Below are 20,272 nucleotides of genomic sequence, written 5' to 3' on the forward strand. Positions count from 1 at the left end.
TCGTAAGCCAGCTACTTACCATATATATATATGTACTTTATTTAAAAGCAGCAGAAATATAACAAAAGCTGTTACTCAGAGTTTCACATTTCCGTTCATCGAACAGTTTTGTTAAAATAGAAATAACAATATTATCAAAACTAGTTAAAAGATACAACTTTAAAAATGGATTTGATTCATTGGTCCTTTCAATCAATGCTCTTAAGCATGCAATGAACAAAATAAATGAATTCAACATAAATTCATCATATTGTAAAAATTGAGGAAAAACCTTAAATTGGAGAGCGGATTCAAAATACATATTGCAAATAATTAAATATGAAATATAATTCGATTAATACATTAAAAATTAAAATTTTCACACTGCATTACATAAATATTTTACAACAGAATATACGCATACTAAACCATCAATATACACAGATGGATATACACAGACTACATACATATGCAGACATATATGATGTAAATATACATACAAATACACATATACATATGTACACAATCATTCTCCTGTGCAAAAATCACTTGGTGTATACATATAGATGAGAAGTAAAATGCAGAGAGGGTGGAAAGAAAGGGAAGGATCTTATATGTAACAGTTAATGGTGAGAAAGAGAAGGGGAGAGGCGTGCAAAGTTAAAGGACTCTATACAAGTAATGGATAGGAGAAAAATTACTTTTCCGTAAGGAAGGGAAGAAAGAAAGAAAGATAGGAGGCTGAATATATGTAACGAACATACTCAAAATAAAATTACATATACATGTATATATAAAAGTATATTATCAATAAATACACATATATAAATATATGGAAATAAGTTTGTAAATACACATCCACACAAATCCAAGTGAATACAAGCATACATATACATACATACATACATGGGTATGTATGTACACAAGTATAAACATACATGCTTACTTACACATAGATATAGGTGCATACATATGAATACATATGCATGCCAACAATACAAAATATCCACGTAAACACATGTCTAGGTCTTGACGTATATACAAACAACATTATTTAAAAATATTGCTGAGTGCATAATAATAAAATTCAGATAAAAGACATGCAAAATAGAACACCCTGTATCAAATTATCTATAAATTAAACGATTAAAATGGGATTATAAAATGAAATAAAATAAAAGTAGAATCTTAAACAAGAAAATTATATTTGCATATATATTGTATATATGTCGAAATATATACAATAACTTTGCAATGCAAAATAAATCATGTATTATAACAAACAAATCCAACAGTGTGATTATATATATATGTGTGTGTGTGTGTATATGTGTATGTATATATATATATACCAATAGGGGCAACAATCTTATCATGCTTGAATGTTGTCAGGTCGGAAGAGAGAACAGATGAAGCATGCCTAAAAAATGAACACCACAACAACCTTCTTTTAAGGTGCTGAATAATACCCCCCCCCCAACCTCACATTGCCATCCCAGTTTTCAGAGTTGGCACACTGAAAAGTAGGTCTAGTGAGATTGTAGAGATGCTTGAAAGGAAAGAGGTAAGATGGAGAGAAGCTTCAGCTAGGGTCCTCACAAGCAAGGCACATAGGTATAAAGTTTTCTGGCAATGTAACATGGATGGTGTAGGGGTGTAGGCATACTCCTCGCAGAGAAATGGGTGGATAAGGTCATAGAGGTTGTTAGGGTGTGATCGAGTGCTAAAGCTCAGGCTAGTCCTGCAGAACAGCACAGCTACAATCATCTCCGCCTACACCCCACATGCAGGGCTACCAAAGGATCAGAAGTTGAGTGGCAATGACCTCATCTTTGTGGCTGGAGATTTTAATAGGCATGTTGGGTGGGAATCTGGTATCTTCACTGGGGTACACTGTGGCCATGGTATTGGCACCTGAAACCCTGAGGCAACCAGACTACTGGAGTTCTGTGATGCATGTAACCTTTTAATCTGCAACACTAACTTTAGGAAGCCAGCCAGCCACCTTATAACCTATCAATCAGGGGACTCTGCTAACCAGATTGATTTCATCCTCACCAGACAGCAGGATGCAGGATTTCTCTTAAATACAAAGACCCTTCCAAGTGAAGAATGTACCCCCACCCCCAAGCATAGGCTAATCATTAGTGACTTTAGGCTCGAGGCCAGAAGGATACCAAGAAGCAGACCAATCCAAAAAAGAAGGATTTGGAAGCTAAAGAATCCTTCACATTGTCAGAGATTTAGGGACATCCTCATCAAGAAATTTGAAGAGAGGGAGGAAGAGCTACAGACATCGGACATAGAAGGTAGCTGGAAATTCCTATGGGACAGCTTGCTGAGTGCCACAGACCAAGTCTGCAGATGGTGCAAAGTCCCTTACAGACCTAGAGTTACGTGGTGGTGGACTAGTATGGTAGACAAAGCCATTAGAGCAAAGAAACAGGCCTGGATAGCCTGGAAGAGTGGGGGTAGCAGGGAACTGTACCAGATAGCCATAAGGGAGGCTGGGTAGCAGGTATACATAGCCAAGATCAAAGTGGAAAAGAAGTTTGCCAATGTCCAGCGACGTGAGGACCAAAGAACTGAGGTATTTCAGATTACAAAACAGTGTGTGAGAAAATTGTGATGTCACAGGAGAGAAATGTGTCTGCATGGATGATGGTGCACTTGCTTTTAATGATTCTGAAAAGGAAGAGGCTTGGAGAAGTCATTATGAAAGACTGCTGAATGTGTAGAATGAATGGGAGGAGGAGAGCCTGCCAAATGTTGACTCAGTAGAGGGACCAGCTATCCGAATAGACAGCTCCCTAGTAGATAAAGCAATTAAGGGTATGAAGCCAGGAAAAGTCCCCGGCCCATCGGGAATCACTGCTGAGATGCTTAAAACATCTGGTGGTGTGGGCTATGGCCTAGTCACCCCCATTGTAAACCAGGTAGTTCATGATGGAAGCAGCACCATAGTCAACTGCTACAAGGGTAAAGGAGATGCTCTAGATAGATGCCCTGCTCGATCTGTAGAAAAGGTGTAGATAGAAACTCCATAAGATGTACCCAGTGTAAGCTATTGGCACATAAGAGGTGCAGCAACATCAAAGGAAAATTAACCGAGAAGATAGCTTTCGTGTGTGGCAGATGCACAGGGGCAATAGACACCACAGATACTCAGAAAACAGATTCCATCACACTCCAGGTGGAGAAACTAGTTGATAGCTTCTGCTACCTAGGCAACCAAGTTAATAGTGGGGGTGGATGCTCAGAGAGTGTTACCACTAGAATAAGAATAATCTGGGGAAAGTTTAGAAAACTACAGGGGTATCAAACTACTGGATCAGGTGATGAAGGTTACGGAGAGGGCCTGCTTAGATGAGATGCAGTTCGGTTTTGTGCTGGGTAGAAGCACCACTGATGCCATATTCCTAGTTCGACAATTGCGGGAGAAATACCTAGCTAAAGATAAACCCCTCTACATAGCTTTTGTGGACTTGGAGAAAGCCTTTGACAGGGTCCCCCGATCTCTTATCTGGTGGTTGATGCAGAAACTGGAGATTGACAAATGGTTAATAAGGGTTGTACAGGCCCTTTACAGAGAGGCTGTTAGTAAGGTTAGGATTGGCAGTGAGTATAGTGAAGAATTCCAGGTAGAAGTAGGAGTCCACCAAGGTTCAGCCCTCTGTCCCCTTTTATTCATCATAGTCCTCCAGGCAATAACAGAGGAATTCAAGACAGGTTGCCCTTGGGAGCTCCTCTATGCTGATGACCTGGCCCTCATAGAGGAATCACTACCGGAACTAGAAAAGAAATTTCGGGTGTGGAAGCTAGGTTTAAAATCAAAAGACCTTAGAGCCAATGTAGCAAAGACCAAAGTTATAGTAAGTAAGAAAGCAAACTCATCCCACACCCACTCAGGTAGGTAGCCCTGCTTGATCTGTAGAAAAGGTGTAGATAGAAACTCCATAAGATGTACCCAGTGTAAGCTATGGACACATAAGAGGTGCAGCAACATCAAAGGAAAATTAACCGAGAAGATAGCTTTCGTGTGCGGCAGATGCACAGGGGCAATAGACACCACAGATACTCAGAAAACAGATTCCATCACACTCCAGGGAAGGAAACTAGAAGTAGTTGATAGCTTCTGCTACCTAGGCGACCAAGTTAGTAGTGGGGGTGGATGCTCAGACAGTGTTACCACTAGAATAAGAATAGTCTGGGGAAAGTTTAGAAAGCTTCTTCCCCTACTGGCGACAAAGGGTCTCTCACTCAGAGTGAAAGGTAGATTGTATGACGTATGTGTGCGAACTGCCATGCTTCACAGCAGTGAAACATGGGCCTTATCTCTGGAAGACATGCGTAGGCTCAAAAGAAATGAAGCTAGCATGATCCGTTGGATGTGTAATGTCAGTGTGCACGCATGACAGAGTGTAAGCGCCCTGAGAGAAATGTTGGACATTAGAAGCATCAAATGTGGCATGCAGGAGAGACGTTTGTGTTGGTATGGTCATGTACTACAGATGGACGAGGAGAAAAAAAAGCACCAACCGATCGTGGACATCGCCAGCCTCCTCAGGGCCCTGTGCCGGTGGCATGTAAAAAGCACGCACTACAACATAAACTGGTAATTAGTGACTTCAGGATCTTAGTGAAAGCCCAGAAGACGACCAGCTTGGTGAAGGGTCTGGAAGCTTAAAAATCCTGCAAATGGACAGAGATTTAGAGGCATATTACTCAAAGCCTTTAACAAAATAGAAGGGAATATAGCTTCACACGATGTAGAAGACAACTGGAGATTTTTACGGGACAACCTGCTGAGGGCCACTGACCAGATCTGTGGATGGTGCAAAGTCCCCTCTCGACCCAAAATAACGTGGTGGTGGAACAATGTTGTTGACAGGGCTATAGAGAAAAGAAACAGGCTTGGAAGGACTGGAAGAAGGGAATTGTATCAGACTGCCAGAAGGGAAGCTAGGAGACAGGTTTATTTAGCCAGAGGGGGAGCAGATATGAAAAACTTTGCCAATGTTCTATTCCACGAGGACCAAAGACTTGAGGTATTTCGTGTTGCAATATAGTGTGTGAGAGAGAATCGTGATATTGTAGGAGAGAAATGTGTCCGCATGGATGATGGTTCGCTTGCACTAAATGAGGCTACAAAGAGAGAGGTTTGGAGACACCACTATGAAAGGTTGCTCAATAAAGAAAATGAATAGCAGAAAGAGAGTCTGCTGAATGTCGACCCAACAGAGGGACCAGCTATCCAAGTTGACAGTACCTTGGTAGATATATCAATTAAGAGTATGAAGACAGGGAAAGCCCCCAACCCATCAGGAATCACTGCAGAGATGCTCAAAATATCTGGCAGTGGTCAGCTATAGCCTAGTCACCCGCATAGTTAACCAGGTGATACACGAAGGAGTCATACTCAATGACTGGTATAGCAGCACTATAATCAACTGCTACAAAGGTAAAGGTGACGATTTAGATACAAATAATTACAGAGGTATCAAGCTGTTGGATCAGGTAATGAAGGTCACGGAGAGGGTCATAGCCCAACTGATTAGGGAGAGAGTCAGCTCGGATGAGATGCAGTTTGGTTTCGTGCCAGGGAAAAGCACTACTTATGCTATATTTCTGGTAAGACAGCTGCAGGAGAAATACCTAACCAAAGATAAACCTCTGTACCTGGTTGTCGTTGACATGGAGAAAGCCTTTGACAGGGTCCCCTATTCCCTTATCTGGTGGTCAATGAGGAAACTAGGGATAGATGAATGGTTTGTGAAAGCTGTGCAAGCCATGTACAGGGACGCTGTCAGTAAGGTGAGGGCTGGCAGCAAGTACAGTGATTAATTCCAGGTAGAGGTAGGGGTCCACCAAGGTTCAGTCCTCAGCCCCCTCCTATTTATCATAATCCTCAAGGCAATAACAGAGAAATTCAAGACAGGATGCCCCTGGGAGCTCCTCTATGACCTTGCTCCAATTGCTGAGTTACTATCAGAACTAGAGAAGTTTCAAGTGTGGAAACAAGGATTAGAATCGAAAGGCCTTAGATTCAACCTACCTAAAACCAAAGTCCTAATAAGTAGGAAGGCACGCAAACAACAAATCCCTTCAGGTAGATGGCCCTGCTCGATCGGCAGAAAAGGTGTAGGTAGAAACTCTATAAGATGTACCCAGTGTAAGCTATGGACACACAAGAGGTACAGCAATATCAAAGGAAGGCTAACTGGGAAGATAGTTTTTGTATGTGGCAGATGCTTTGGAGCAATAAACATTGAAAATGTGGAGAGAACAACTTCCACCACATTCCAGGGAGAATAACTAGAAGTAGTTGATAGCTTCCGTTACCTAGGTGACCAAATCAGTAGCAGGGGAGGGTGCTCTGAAAGTATAGCTGCTAGAATAAGAATAGCCTGGGCAAAGTTCAGAGAGCTCTTACCTCTGCTGGTGACAAAGGTCGACTGTATGACGCATGTGTACAAACAGCTATGCTACATGGCAGTGAAACATGGGCCATGACGGCTGAGGAATGAAGCCAGTATGCTCCACTGGATGTGCAATGTCAGTTTGCATACTGAAACGCCTACTCCTTGCAAATCTCTGTGGCTGTTTGGCAGGATGTTGTGCAGTTGTGGTCCCCTGAATCCCCTGCTTTCAGTACTGGGTCCTTATTCAAGATGGAGAAGATGGGAGCTTTGTTATGTAGGGCTGTTCAGTTCGATGGTTGATATAGCTTTCAGTTTGAAAGTTAGGAGCTAGACCTTCCATATGTATATTACTGCATACCTTTCTCACCCACTCTTCAAGGAGTACAGCCTCTCCCAGTAGCTCATCTGTTTCACCAAGTCCATCTTTGTATAATGGTACTAGATTGCCTCAAGTTCCGCCACCATTTTGATGCTCTGTGGTGATCACAGTTGGGAGCAGTAGTCTAGATGACTGAGAATGAAAGTTCTTTATAGGAATAGCATGATAGCCTTTTTTTTTTCTGGTTCTCTTTTTCTTCTCTCTTCAGTGACCCTATCTTTTAGTGCACTAATTTGTATGTTTTCTTTTGCCCTGGTTTCTCTTTCTACACTTTCCTTTTCATGAGAGAGTCTGAAATTATTTGCAATCTCTAAAAGTGCTTCTTTGAGGAGGGATTTTTTGCTGTCATTAAGTTGTCTTTTTAAGTGATTGGAGGTCTTTATCCTCTATCTTATTAGGATTTGTCTTGGTGAATAGTATTGTCTGTAGTCATTCTCTGGAACAAATTTAATGCATATGGCTTGCATTATTGACATGAATTCTTTAAGATTCATATCAATGTCTTGCATAGAGGCACTTTTAAGCCAATTTTGCTGGTGTATCTTTTTTCAATTGACTTCCACTCAGCCTTGTAGAAGTTCAGACTGGATAGGTCTTGTGTGCTATACATCCTCAGTTCTATCATGTTGTGGTCTGAGAAGATTGTTGGTGATATCTTCACATTGTGGATAAGATTCATACTGATGGTGAAACAAAAGTCTAATATCTTATCGTCCAAGGTTGGGGAAAGTATGGTTTGCTCTATGAACAGCATTTTAGTGAGATCAAGTAGAGATTCTGCTTGATTGCGCACTTTGTATTCCATTTCTAAGATTATGTTGCCTTTAAGCCATCTGATGTGAGAAGTTGAAGTCACCCATCAGAAGTATATTAACGCTTTAATCTTGTTTTGTTATTACTTCTTTTATCATTGTAAAGCTTTCCTCAAATTCGCTATCTTGATTTGAGGCACCAGGTGAGCAATATAATGTACATATTACCACATCAAGTTGCTTTAAATGCACAATTAGTGTGTGACAGATCTTGTTTGAATGTAATAACAGGATTATTGATGTGACATTTTCGCAGATGTTTATTGCAATTCCACGGTGACTTCTTTCTCTTCTGTCTCCAAGAAGTGACAAAAGGAAGCTACAGCTTTAAATAAAATGTGTTGCAGCCATATATTAGTGTGATGTAGTTACAACTAATTTATACATTATTCCTCTTCTAATGTATTGAGTACCTTTTCACTTTATAAAGTTAATTTGTAGGTAACAGCCATTGCAACATGTGTATAGATATCTATTGTTGCACAGATTTTACCCTTGTAGTTATGACCATACTGGGATGTTATTGATATTGCATTCTTTTGTTATAAATGTGTTTACCTCTGTGCCTATTCAACAAAAATTAGTATTTGCTATCTTTTTCTTCTCATTTTAAAACTTTCAGTGAAATCAGTTTTTTAATAATTGCAGAATGTGCAGCAACAACAGCAGAGGAAGACAAAGAACCAGTAGTAGTAGTGAATGTTGAAAGTAATCAAGTTGCAGCTAATGCAGAATTTTCACTTATCAGGGACACCAAGAAGGGTTCTGTCACCACCCAGCAATCATATAAAGGATAGGGTGTGTGTCAAGAATAGTGGAATTTAAGAAACACAATAACAACACTAATTAATTTGAAATATGGTAAAGCAGTCTTTGAGAAAATATTTGGGGTTGTTCACCCATCATAGTGGTGGTGGTGGTGGTGTTTTGGTGTGGCAGCATATATAAAATGAGTTACAATTTTGTTTGTTTGTTTATTGTTTTCTTAATGCATTTGTTTGCCTTTCAAATTTCGAGATGAATTAACTAACTGTATTACATTTACCCGAACCTCCTTGGGTGGAATAACCATTGGTTTTAATTTTATGTCTCTGCTGCTGATTCCTAGGTTACACTAGTTCATGAAATCAATAATAATGTCTTAACATAGGTGTGCTTAATCAGAGCAGACTTCTGCCACCAATGTGTGTTGTTGACTGAAACAAGGTGAATCAGTATCAAGAGCTAAGTATATTGACACAGACAATAGTCTTCTATGTTTAAACAATTATCATATGTAGTAATATTTGTAAGGGGTCCACTATACTCAAGTGGATGTGATATATTGAACCCAGAGAGAGTTTGAAGTGGCTTCAAAATGGTTTTAAGTTGGGGCTTTACCTACCATGACTAACAAATGTTCACAACAAGACACTGTGTTTACAAGTAATAATGTCACATGCTTGTGTGATAGGTTGTAATTAAATTTGATCACTTTTTGTCAAATATATAATTAATCTTGGTGGGATTTTATTTTGGGATTTTCAGTTTATTTGAAATGAAATTTAAATAAAAATTAAAGATTAAAAGAAAAATATAAAATTTCATATTTGAGTTTTTTACTTTGAAAATGTAAATTTTAAAATGTTTTCTTGTCTTTATAAATTTCTGTCTAACTTGTTCATGCAAAAAAAATAAAATAAGACACTAATATGATCACATTGGTATTTATAAAGTTATGAGATGAGTAAAGTAACTTTTAAAGCAATTGGGACATTGAAATACAAATATTAAAAACTAACTTTTAATGGGTATGTTAACCACAATGCCACTGGCTTTCACAGGGTCCCAGCCCCTTATCAAAACCAATAAGTGCTGTTAAGTTTTGATTTCAGAAAAGGTTTTGATTTCACAAATGTAGTTTGCTATTTATACTGGGTTCAAATTTATCAACAGACCATTTATAGTTGTCTTTAAGAAACTATTCCTCTATGAAAACTTCGTGAACAAATCCTAAAATGAGTAGCATCACCATGATTTCAAATTTCCATGCCATGTGTTGCTAAGTAAGCCTCATCAGCCATCAAGTTGTTAGGGACAATACTAAATACTTTTAGACAGTTTCAATAGTTTAAATCTGAGAAAAATTTAACTGGTTTGAACTTGCTCACCAAGTTACATAAACAATAATAATGTACAAATGATGTTTTTTAAATTTCTATTTCTGTTATTTTACATATAGTACAAAACACTTGCCCAAGGTATCTTGGATTCAGTTGAATTGTACATCACCTTGGGCAAATGTCTTCTACTATATAGCACATGCCAGAGACTAAAAGAAGCTTATATATATATATATATAAATAAAAATAAGTATTCATGTGTGTAAACCCTTATCCTGACATGACATGTTGGTTGTGAATAAGCATCACTCATACAAGTGATGTTGTCAATTTTCAGTCTTTCATAGAAAAATATGCCTGGCTTTGGGAAATATTACTTTGCTTGTAAAAGGTGAGTTTTGGCAACAGGAAGGGCATCTGGCTATAGGAAATCTGTCTCAACAGATACTGGTTTATCCAAGCAAGCATGGAACTGAACATGAAATAATGATTTTATTACTAATGGTGATGCTATCAAGCTGCCAGTGCTGGTTATTTACTGTAAATGTCTTCAAGGAAGCTCTAAAGATGATGATCATGGCTAGAATGCCTTTATTTAAAATATGTTGGTTGGATTGTAGCTGATATTACACCTATTTTATTAATACTAAGGTAGTAAAGGCAATGAGTTTGCAGAACCATTAACAAGTTGGGTAAAACGCTTAGTGGCATTTCGGCCATTTTTACATTCTGTGTTCAAATTCTGCTGAGGTCAACTTTGCCTTTCCTCTTTTTGGAGTCAATAAAATAAGTACCAGTTGAGCACTGGGGTTGATATAATTGACTTATCCCATCCCTTGAACTTGCTGTCCTTGAGCCAAAATTTGAAACCATTACTAAGGTAGTGGTTTGGTAGCATTGTTACTGCATTGGACAAAATGCTTTGTGTCAGTTCTGTTTATTCTTTATGTTCTGAAGTGAAGTACTGGCGGTGGACTTCATGGTATTAATACCATGCCAGAATCAGAGTGTTAGACAAAATGCATTGCAATATTTGTTCCAGTTCTTCATGGTCTCAGTTCAAATCTTGCTGAAGTCAATTTTTGCCTGTCATCTCTTTGGGGCTAATAAAATACTAGCCACATACTGAGGTCAAGTTATTCAGCTTACTTGTCCCTTGAATTTCTGGCCATGTACTTATATTAAATGAAACATACTGGACTAACAGAATCATTGGTCTTTGTATCTCCTTCCCTATAGATTGAAGCAGATGGTAGACCATCTGCCATCAAGCTTGTGAAACCAGTGAGACAAGGCATTGTCAGTGGCTCGATGAGTGCTTAACAAGACTTGCTGCTGCTGCTACATCACCTCTAACGTCCAGCTCTTTGCTTCCCTGTTCAACCTGTGAAAGACTCTGCTGCTCAGCTTTTGGTTTCTGCTCACATCACTGTGTTCACCAAATGTGTTTGGCACCAACTTGATGGAATGTCATCTTCCTTGGAGCCAAGGGACCTCCAAGAATGTACTGTAGAAGAAATAATAATTGGGTGAATGGTGAGAAGTTGTCCATGTTGGGTCACAACTGTATGATACAAGCTGCCAGGCCATACTTTTGAGAGATAACTAAGCTTTCACTCCTCACCAGCCAACACTTCACTCAATATCATCAGGAATATTTTCTTGGCAGTGGACTTTCCATTTTTTTGATGTCTATCACCATCAAACTATAAAATTAACCCAGACTGGCAATTAAAATGTGACATTCACAACAACACTAGTTCAATGGAACTACCATTATGTCATTTTGCGTGAACTGATGAGGCAATCCTTCCATAGTTGTGTGACCTGTAAAAATGTAAAAGCAATATGTCATCTTAAGGAAATGGAGCATCAGATAATGCTGGCCATTATCTTAAAGAGAGGATGGTCATGGTAGGATTGATGATAGATATGTTTATTGGAATTAAAGTGACACACTGAAAGAAAAAAACCCCAAAAAACAACAAAAGCATCAGTCAAGTTTGGTTTAATTTCCTTTATTAGCAATATTCATTCTTTTACTCCAGCTTTAGCCATTGAATTCTTATGTGTGGAATTTCTAACGTTCAAAATGGAAAATTTTATCAATTTTTTTGTTTTAAATTATAAGTTTCTCTACACAAATCGACGACAACAGGCAATGCAATAACGAGGGTCTTCTTATCACCTCTGGCACTTAATTCCCACCCTTTTAAGATATTGTAATATTCATGATGTCCTTAATATAATACGCAACTGAAATATATCAGTAAATATATATATATATATATATATATATATTTATATACACAACTACAACCCACTCCCAACAAAATTTACTAACAGTTTTCAAACCCCATATTTTACCATAATGGAAATAATATTTCACAAGCCACAATTTTAAAATTGGAAAAAAAATTGTGATCCAAAGTGCAATTATTTATAACAGAAACAAATTGGGGGAGGGGTCAAAAAGGATAATTCTATAGTTGCAAATAAGGAATTTTCTGCTGATACCACTACATGAAATAATTTCAACAGTGGTGGCCATTTGCAAAAATGTATTGAAGATATACACATGACTGATGTTGTAGTAAAGGTTGAAAAAAGCCACAACAGGTGAGCAAACAAAGCTCATCTATTGACAAAATCAAAATAATATAATGTTGGCAATCATTATATAACAACCTGTTAGAAATAGATAAGCTGAAGACAACAGAATATTTGAACAATATAGTTAATACACTTTACAATTGTCTTTGCAAGTCTAGTGACAGACATTGCAGCTTAAAAACAACAACAATACCACAGTACACTTAGCTGAAGCAGAATGGAATAATAAACAAAACAAGCCAATATCATTTGGTATTATTGATATTCGTTTTTAACTGATGGCTATATTATATATATATACATTGGTGTAAAGAGTATGGCTAGATGCTGCTTTAAACTCACACTCTGTAATGTTTCAAAGTTGCCCAAACAATCACTAAGCATGTATATTTGAATAGTGACCAGAATCTCAGTTGAAATATGTATGAATAAACTCCATGCCATGTATTGGGTACTACCTTCTTCTTTTGTTTATAAACTGCAACATTTGTGTGTGGCTAGGTTTATAGTCTCCTACACACACTGACTGACTGACCGACCAAGTGATAAAGAAATAAATGTGGTCACCATTACATAAATACATAAGTGTTATAGCTTAGAGTAGTTATAATAAAAATAAGATCTATTATATAATTTTTGATTTTCAAGGAAGAAATAAGACTCAACAATAACAAAACAATCAGTCAAATTCATGAAAGCTGTAGGGAGAGGGGACATTTTTTTGTTTTGTTTCTTGTCATAGGAAATTTAAATTTTGCAAATTATACAAATATAATCATAGTTTAAATAGTTTTTTTTTTATTTATAGAATTTTATGTTTTTCACAAAAGGTAAACAGAAGTGTTGATTACAAAGGTTATTTTTAATCAAAAACATGCTAACGAATTTGTATGTGAGTGTTCACACATTTATATATATGCATGTGTTCATACATATGTAAATGTTCAGTCAACCTAATATTAATAATATAGACTTATCACTATTATGGTGGTGGTGATGTTGGCAGCGGTGGTGGCAGTAGTAACAACTGTAATGAGCAGTCACTAGTAAAATTAGTATACCAAAGCAAGACCTGTGGCAAAAGTATATACATATATAAATAAATACACACACACACACACACATATATATATATATATATACCATACTGTAAAAAACAGCAACATGACAAGTGTAGTATCATAAACTACACACAGGTAGATATTTTTTTTTGTTTTGGATTATATTCTTTGCATGATATTCATACAATGATTAAATTTGAGAGAGAAGAAGTTGGATATAATTAATGAGTTTTTTTTTAATATCTTGAGGATGTGTGCAATGTAACAGTATTTCTAATTATATACTAGGTTTAATTACAAACTTAGTGTTACCTAGAAAACTTTAAATGTTTATGGAAAAGAAAATGAAGAAATACTTGCAATAAATTGAGAGAGAGATGGGGGTAAAAAGGAAGAAGAAGAATTAACCAAACATTTTTTATTGTAGTTGCAAGAACACCATCATTGCAAAGAATTAGGATCAATTATTATTTAGTTCCAGTGACTTAATAACAGTACACTTGGATATAACAAATTATATGTATTAATAAAAAAAGGGGGAGGGGGCAGGTTAGTTGAAGGGCCACAAAATTGAGAGCAGGATGTGAAGCCAAAGTGGAAAATAAATTAATACTATACAAATAAATAACAGTGTGTGAATACTTATATATGTGTGTGTGTGTGTGTGTGTATAAGATAAACTCTTTATTTTAAAAAAGGAACGAAACACTTTAATCCACATTCTGTGCAGGGTGATATGAATATGAATAAAGGATTATAACTGTAACTTGTGATTTGTAAGAAACAGTAACAGAAAGAAAGATGGTGAAGGCATTAATGTCAAGTATTTATTCCAATTCTCTTTAATTGCTAGGATGTCTAACAAAAAAGTCTCTGCCTAGATATACAACATTTGGTGTTTGGGTTTTCAAAGTATTGTTATTCATAACCTAATTAATAATAATAATAATAATAATAGATAGGTGAGCCAGGTGATGAAACAATTTATTTTGCAGACAAGATTTATGTCTAGGGACACCACCAATACTGATAATTCTTGGGAAAGAAAAAGTGAAAGAGTGAGAGAAAGAAAACTGGATTAAAATATTTTGAACAGAATCAACAACACAGTCTTGAGAAGAATTGTGTGTGTGTGTATATATATAATATGTTTGTGTATGAGTGTAAAACAAGTAGTTTTTTTTTCTCTCTTTGAAATGAGAAAAATGACATAAAAAAAATTAAAAAGAAAATTTAACAAGGATTATTTATTTTGATTGTTTTGTATTTCAATAATTCTTTGCTGCTGTTGTTGTTGTTTAAAAGAAAATTGTTGATGTTTTCTTGGCCAAACACTCACATATTAGCATGGAACAGAGTTGCTGAGATCTTCAACAGATTAACAGAAGCTTTAAGAAAAACAGTTGCTTTACTGGGCTTTAGCCTTCTTTTTCAGGAATGGCAACTTGGATTGGACCCTGTGCAAGATAAATGGTAAACAAAAACATTGTATTTACAGATAACAAAATTGTATAGATGTGATGACAGTCAAAACTGAAAACCCTCTTAGCTATAACAATATACATTAATATTATCACACACACACATTAACTGTTTTTTCTTACAGAAATGCAAGAAATGAAAAGTGAGAATTTTCAAGCTCTCTTTTGGTTATTATGTGTTATAAAAACAACTGTTCCTTGACTACTTCCATGTAAATATATTTTATTCACACTGGGCATTTTTGTGTGGCTAAGAAATTCATTTTCAACCATGTAATTTCAAGTTCAGTCCTACTGCGAGGTATTGTGGGAAAATGCCTCCTACAGTGAATACAACATGGGCTTCTTTCAGTTTCTGTCTACTATATCCCTCACAAAACTTTGGTTGATCTAAGGTTATAGAACGTACATGCCCAAGGTGCCACACAGTGGGGCTAAACCCAGAACAATGTGGTTGGGCAGCAAGCTTCTTACCATACAAAAAAATTTTGCATGTTCATAGAAGGCTGTTGTATAGCTCCAGGTCAGCCGTGATTCAGCAAGCCTATAATCAACATGTTCCAGTTATAATCAACCTGTATGAGGGGTGTTCATTAAAAATTTCCCCTGACTCACTTCTGGTTAGTGCAGGAAACAGAACTTGTACAGGTATATTCAAACATGTCTCTACATGTCATATGAATTGCAGCTTTCCACTAGTATTCGTTTGTCTTTTACGGCTGCTGAAGTGGACTAAGGTGTTATAATGGAGGCAGATGAATGCAGATCGGTGATCAGGTTTTTATTCTTGAAAGGTTGTACACCAAAAGGGACTTTCAATGAGATGAAAGAAGTTTATGGTGATGATGCATCACCAGTTCAAATGTGGTTGGATATCGGTGGAAACTGCTCCTGTTCCTGGACGACCACATTCTGCCACTGATGATGACACCATCCATAAAGTGGAAGCCACCATTTTGGAGGATCATTGCATAACTATTCGGCAACTAGCCCAAAAAGTGAAGATAAGTGTAGGGTCCATGGAAAAACTCATTCATGACCATTTGCACATGCAGAAGTTGGCTGTATGATGGATTACACGGACACTCACACCTTTAGAGAAGCAGGAACGAGTCAATTGCACTTAGGCTCTTTAGGCAATGTGTTGAGAAAATGAGAACTTTTTTGGCAGACTTATCACACAGGATGAAATATGGGTCCATCACTACGATCCTGAGACTAAAGTCACTGAAGCAATGGAAGCATGATAACTCACCACCTCCAAAGAAGGCTTGTGTCCAACCCTCAGCAGGCAAGGTGATGCTCAGCCTTTTGGGGCAAGTAGTGCAGAGTAGTGATCATGGATTTTCTGGCAAAAGGCACCACACTTAACAGGGCATATTATGCTTCCCTGCTACAGAAATTGCGGGACACCATCAAAGTAGAGAGGCGTGGCATACTGTTCAAAGGAGTCCACCTCCTCCAAGACAACATTCCAGTTCACAAAGTGCATGTTGCCCAGATGAAAGCACATTCCTGTGGCTATAAAATCCTCCCTCATTTCCCTTATTCTCCTGACCTCGCAACATCTGACTTCTACCTCTTTCCAACCATGAAGTCAGTTTTGAAGGGGAAGCACTTTTCAGATGATGAACTGATTTCTGAGGTAAAGTCTTGACTCCAGATGCAACCTACCAGCTTCTACAGATGAGGTCTTCACAGCTGCATAAAGCAATGGGAGAAGTGTGTCACCATTGGTGGTGGCTTTGTAGAGAAGGACTAATAATCATGCCAAGATTCATTTATCCCAAACTTTGGGAAGTGGGTTAAGGGAAATCTTACTGCTCTTGTGAATTGTACATCATCTATGAGTACATTATTTAAATAGATACTTCACACAATAGTTAGTATACTTACCAAAACTCTAAAAAGGGAAACTGGTGTAAACATTAATGTAGAATATAGGGGCATGTAGTATATTAATGGGAAACATAAGGACAAATAGTGTTAATGTTGAATAAAGGGACAAGTAGCATTAATATAGAATATAGGAGATCCATTGAGTCAAGTACACCAACATCAAAATCAATGGAAACTGCAGTTGTGATCCCTGTGCCGGTGGCACGTAAAAAGCACCATCTGAATGTGGCCGATGCCAGCACTGCCTAGACTGACTTCCGTGCCGGTGGCACGTAAAAAGCACTATCCGAATCGTGGCCGATGCCAGCACCGCCTTAACTGGCTTCCGTGCCGGTGGCATGTAAAAAGCACCATCCAAATCGTGGCCGATGCCAGCGCCGCCTTGAGTGGCTTCCGTGCCGGTGGCACGTAAAATGCACCAATCCGATCGTGGCCATTGCCAGCCTCGCCTGGCACCTGTGCAGGTGGCACGTAAAAAGTACCCACTACACTCACGGAGTGGTTGGCGTTAGGAAGGGCATCCAGCTGTAGAAACACTGCCAGATCAGACTGGAGCCTGGTGCAGCCTTCTGGCTTCCCAGATCCCCGGTTGAACCGTCCAACCCATGCTAGCATGGAGAACGGACGTTAAACGATGATGATGATGATGATGATAGGGATATGTACAGTAGTTAATGACACCACAGCCAACAAATCTTACAACAAATGTCAATTGTGAGAGAATAAAAACATTTTGAATTTGTTAACACTAAGAAGTTGTCTTGTGAAAGATGTTAATGTTGGTAATGAGAACATATGGTAGAGGAGAAGAACTATTGTTTCACCGTATAAAAAGTAATATATCTGAGGAAAGGATGGAGTTAGAGTTATGGGCCAATGTCAGTTATGGGCCAATATGATCAGACAGTTCAGTAATAATCATTCCTGTCTAGGACTACAATATATATTATGCTCTTTACATTTTTAAGATGGTGGGTGTAATCTTAGTGAGATTTAGTTGCTTGCTTGTAGCAGATAAATGAACATACACAGGTTGGCTTGTTTAGCCTAGGTCAAACTGAATTGAGAATATGTACCAGACATGCTAACTGTGACTATCCTATCTTGAGAGACAGAACAACTTATCTTCTTCAAGATAAAGAGGTGTGATTTAAAGGAGATTTGGCTGCTATTTCTAGCAGATTGAGTTACTTAAAGTAATAAACAAGATAACTAAGGTCACATGACAATTTTTAATGAATCTTCAGCCATTTGGAAACAAAAGGTTTCCATGTGTGAAGTTGAATGATAGGAAGTTGTATGATTGGTTGGAAGGAAGGAAGTTGAATATACTTGTCTGGTTGTGCAATATTAAATAATTTAGTAGACAAAAAATAAGAGAGGTAAAAAAAAAAAAAAATCGAAGAGAAACATCAAGACAGGTTCGGGAACAAATATTAAAACAATTATGAATCTTGATTATCTAAATTAATGGAAAATTGTTAATAAAATGATAAATTTTCTAACTTTAGAGATCAAGGGTGTTTTAATATTTACATTACAGTTCAATCAGTTTGATTTGATTGAAATGTAATGCAGATGAAAATACTGAAAAACCTTTCAATAGTCTTAAAAATTAACTTAGAATTTAACTTTTGTTAATAAACAATTTAAAGAAAAGAAAAATAACCCAGCCACCAACCACCTCCTCATGTACTTTTGCTTTTATTATAAAAGATTAAATAAAAAAAGAAGCAAACTAAACAGAAAGACCAAGGAAAAATTATGAGAAACATTGGTTTATGGTCATTGTTTGTGTTGGACAACATAAATTAGGCACTAATTAAATTAGGTATTGAAGGATTCACGATCTAACTATTTTACATATACATGCTCATATTCTTAACTCAATACAAGTCAGAAGAACAGAAAAGTGAAAGTTAATCTAACATTGCAGTTAGCTCTAGTTACAAAAGTAGGCTAAGAAAGTTTCAGTGACTTTCTGATTAAGGCCAACCCTGTCTTTTCTTATTGACAAATGACAGCAGTGCAGAGGAGTTTGTAGTCAAGAATTAGACTATGTCAAGTCTTTCAGGTTTATAGTAACACTTTGCCATATTTCAGAAGCCTGAAACACGAATTCTTCAGGTTTAAACAGACCTCTATTACCATTTACTGGATTGTTAACAGGCATAATTCACTTAATCACAAATATGTTCACTCTTTTAAACTGTTATATTGAAACAAGAGAGTTTAAATTACTAAAACTATGTAAAAATTATAATGAAAGCAATTACGTAACAATCAATACTCCATAATCACTCAATAATTTGGGGAGTGAGTCAATAAAGGAGTACCTAAGTGGTTGCTTAACCCGCTAGAAATAGCAGCTAAATCCTGTTCAGTCACGATTGACCATGGGTGCACCTAAGAGGTTCCCCTCCAAGGTACAAGTCTGGGTGGAAAATTGCCTCACCAGCAAACACACAACCTAGGGTTGCTTTTATGGAAGACCAGCAGTTGCCCATGCATGCCAGCCACCCCTCTCCATGCCACTGATGTTATCCAAGGGAAAGGCAAAGGCCGATACAGCTTGGCACCAGTGACGTCGCAACTCATTTCTACAGCTGAGTGAACTGGAGCAACGTGAAATAAAGTGTCGTGCTCAAGAATGCAACACGCAGCCTGGTCCGGGAATCAAACTCACAACCTCATGATTGTAAGCTCATCTTTAAAAAAGAGGAATATATTAGATAAGTGAGTTTTCAACCATTTTTTACCTATGGACCCCTTTGATCGTTATTTTATTCTGCTTGATCCCCATAGCCATTTCATGTTTAAAAACCAGTTTTATTGATACTTCTTTCTCGCTTTTCACCCCATTCACTTGTGTTGGCTTGCAATAGCACCCACTGAAAGAACATGTTTCAGTGGTAGGAAACATGTTAAACCATGTAAAACATTAGAGAAAGAAACATAGCTGTTTCTTGCAATAAATACATATAAAGCAAAATTGTTTTCATAAACATTTAAAATTCTGTTGTGGATTCCCAATTTATTATTTTGCTGGTGTCAACTCCATAAAATCTTATATGGACCCTGGTTGAGAACCACTAAATTAGAATTTTTTTCTGGGTGGGGCAAGAAAACCCAAACAAAAAGTGACCTTTTAATTAAACTTGAGTAGTGTCTAAAGTGTCTTAAAATCACAACTGCTTAATGTTTGGTTAATTACTTTCCTTAATTTAATGTTCACAATAAGATCTAATTTGTTTCCATCCAGAACATACAGTATGATTTTTCTGCATAATGTGTGAATAAGTAAGGCTGTGATGTTAAAATGTTCACATAGCAATCGCATAGTTGGTACTATAGGCAAGTGTTTTTTACCCTAGCCTTGCATAGAACAGAAACTGTGTGAAAGCCATGTTGATAGGCTAAACCAGTTTTGGGGTGGTTACACTTGCTTTAACCACCCAGCCATTATCACATCCATCTCCTTCCTATTGACCTTTCAATATCCACTATGAAAACACAATGTTGAC

General features: G+C 37.3%; 2 protein-coding genes across 2 annotated transcripts in view; one reads left to right on the plus strand and one right to left on the minus strand.

Annotated features, from left to right (window-relative positions):
• LOC115217635 (ADP-ribose glycohydrolase MACROD1-like) overlaps nucleotides 1-8,557 on the plus strand; it is a 36,631-nt gene extending 28,074 nt beyond the window's left edge. The window contains exon 5 of the mRNA XM_036507492.1: nucleotides 8,241-8,557. Within this exon, the coding sequence (XP_036363385.1) occupies nucleotides 8,241-8,389 (149 nt within the window). The 3' untranslated portion in view covers nucleotides 8,390-8,557. The remainder of the gene's footprint in view (nucleotides 1-8,240) is intronic.
• Nucleotides 8,558-11,691: 3,134 nt separating this feature from the next.
• The window catches only part of LOC115217396 (reticulon-1), a 169,645-nt gene continuing 161,064 nt past the window's right edge, over nucleotides 11,692-20,272 (minus strand). The window contains exon 11 of the mRNA XM_036507491.1: nucleotides 11,692-14,825. Within this exon, the coding sequence (XP_036363384.1) occupies nucleotides 14,777-14,825 (49 nt within the window). The 3' untranslated portion in view covers nucleotides 11,692-14,776. The remainder of the gene's footprint in view (nucleotides 14,826-20,272) is intronic.

This window comes from Octopus sinensis, linkage group LG11 (assembly GCF_006345805.1).
Source record: "Octopus sinensis linkage group LG11, ASM634580v1, whole genome shotgun sequence".
NCBI lineage: Eukaryota > Metazoa > Mollusca > Cephalopoda > Octopoda > Octopodidae > Octopus > Octopus sinensis.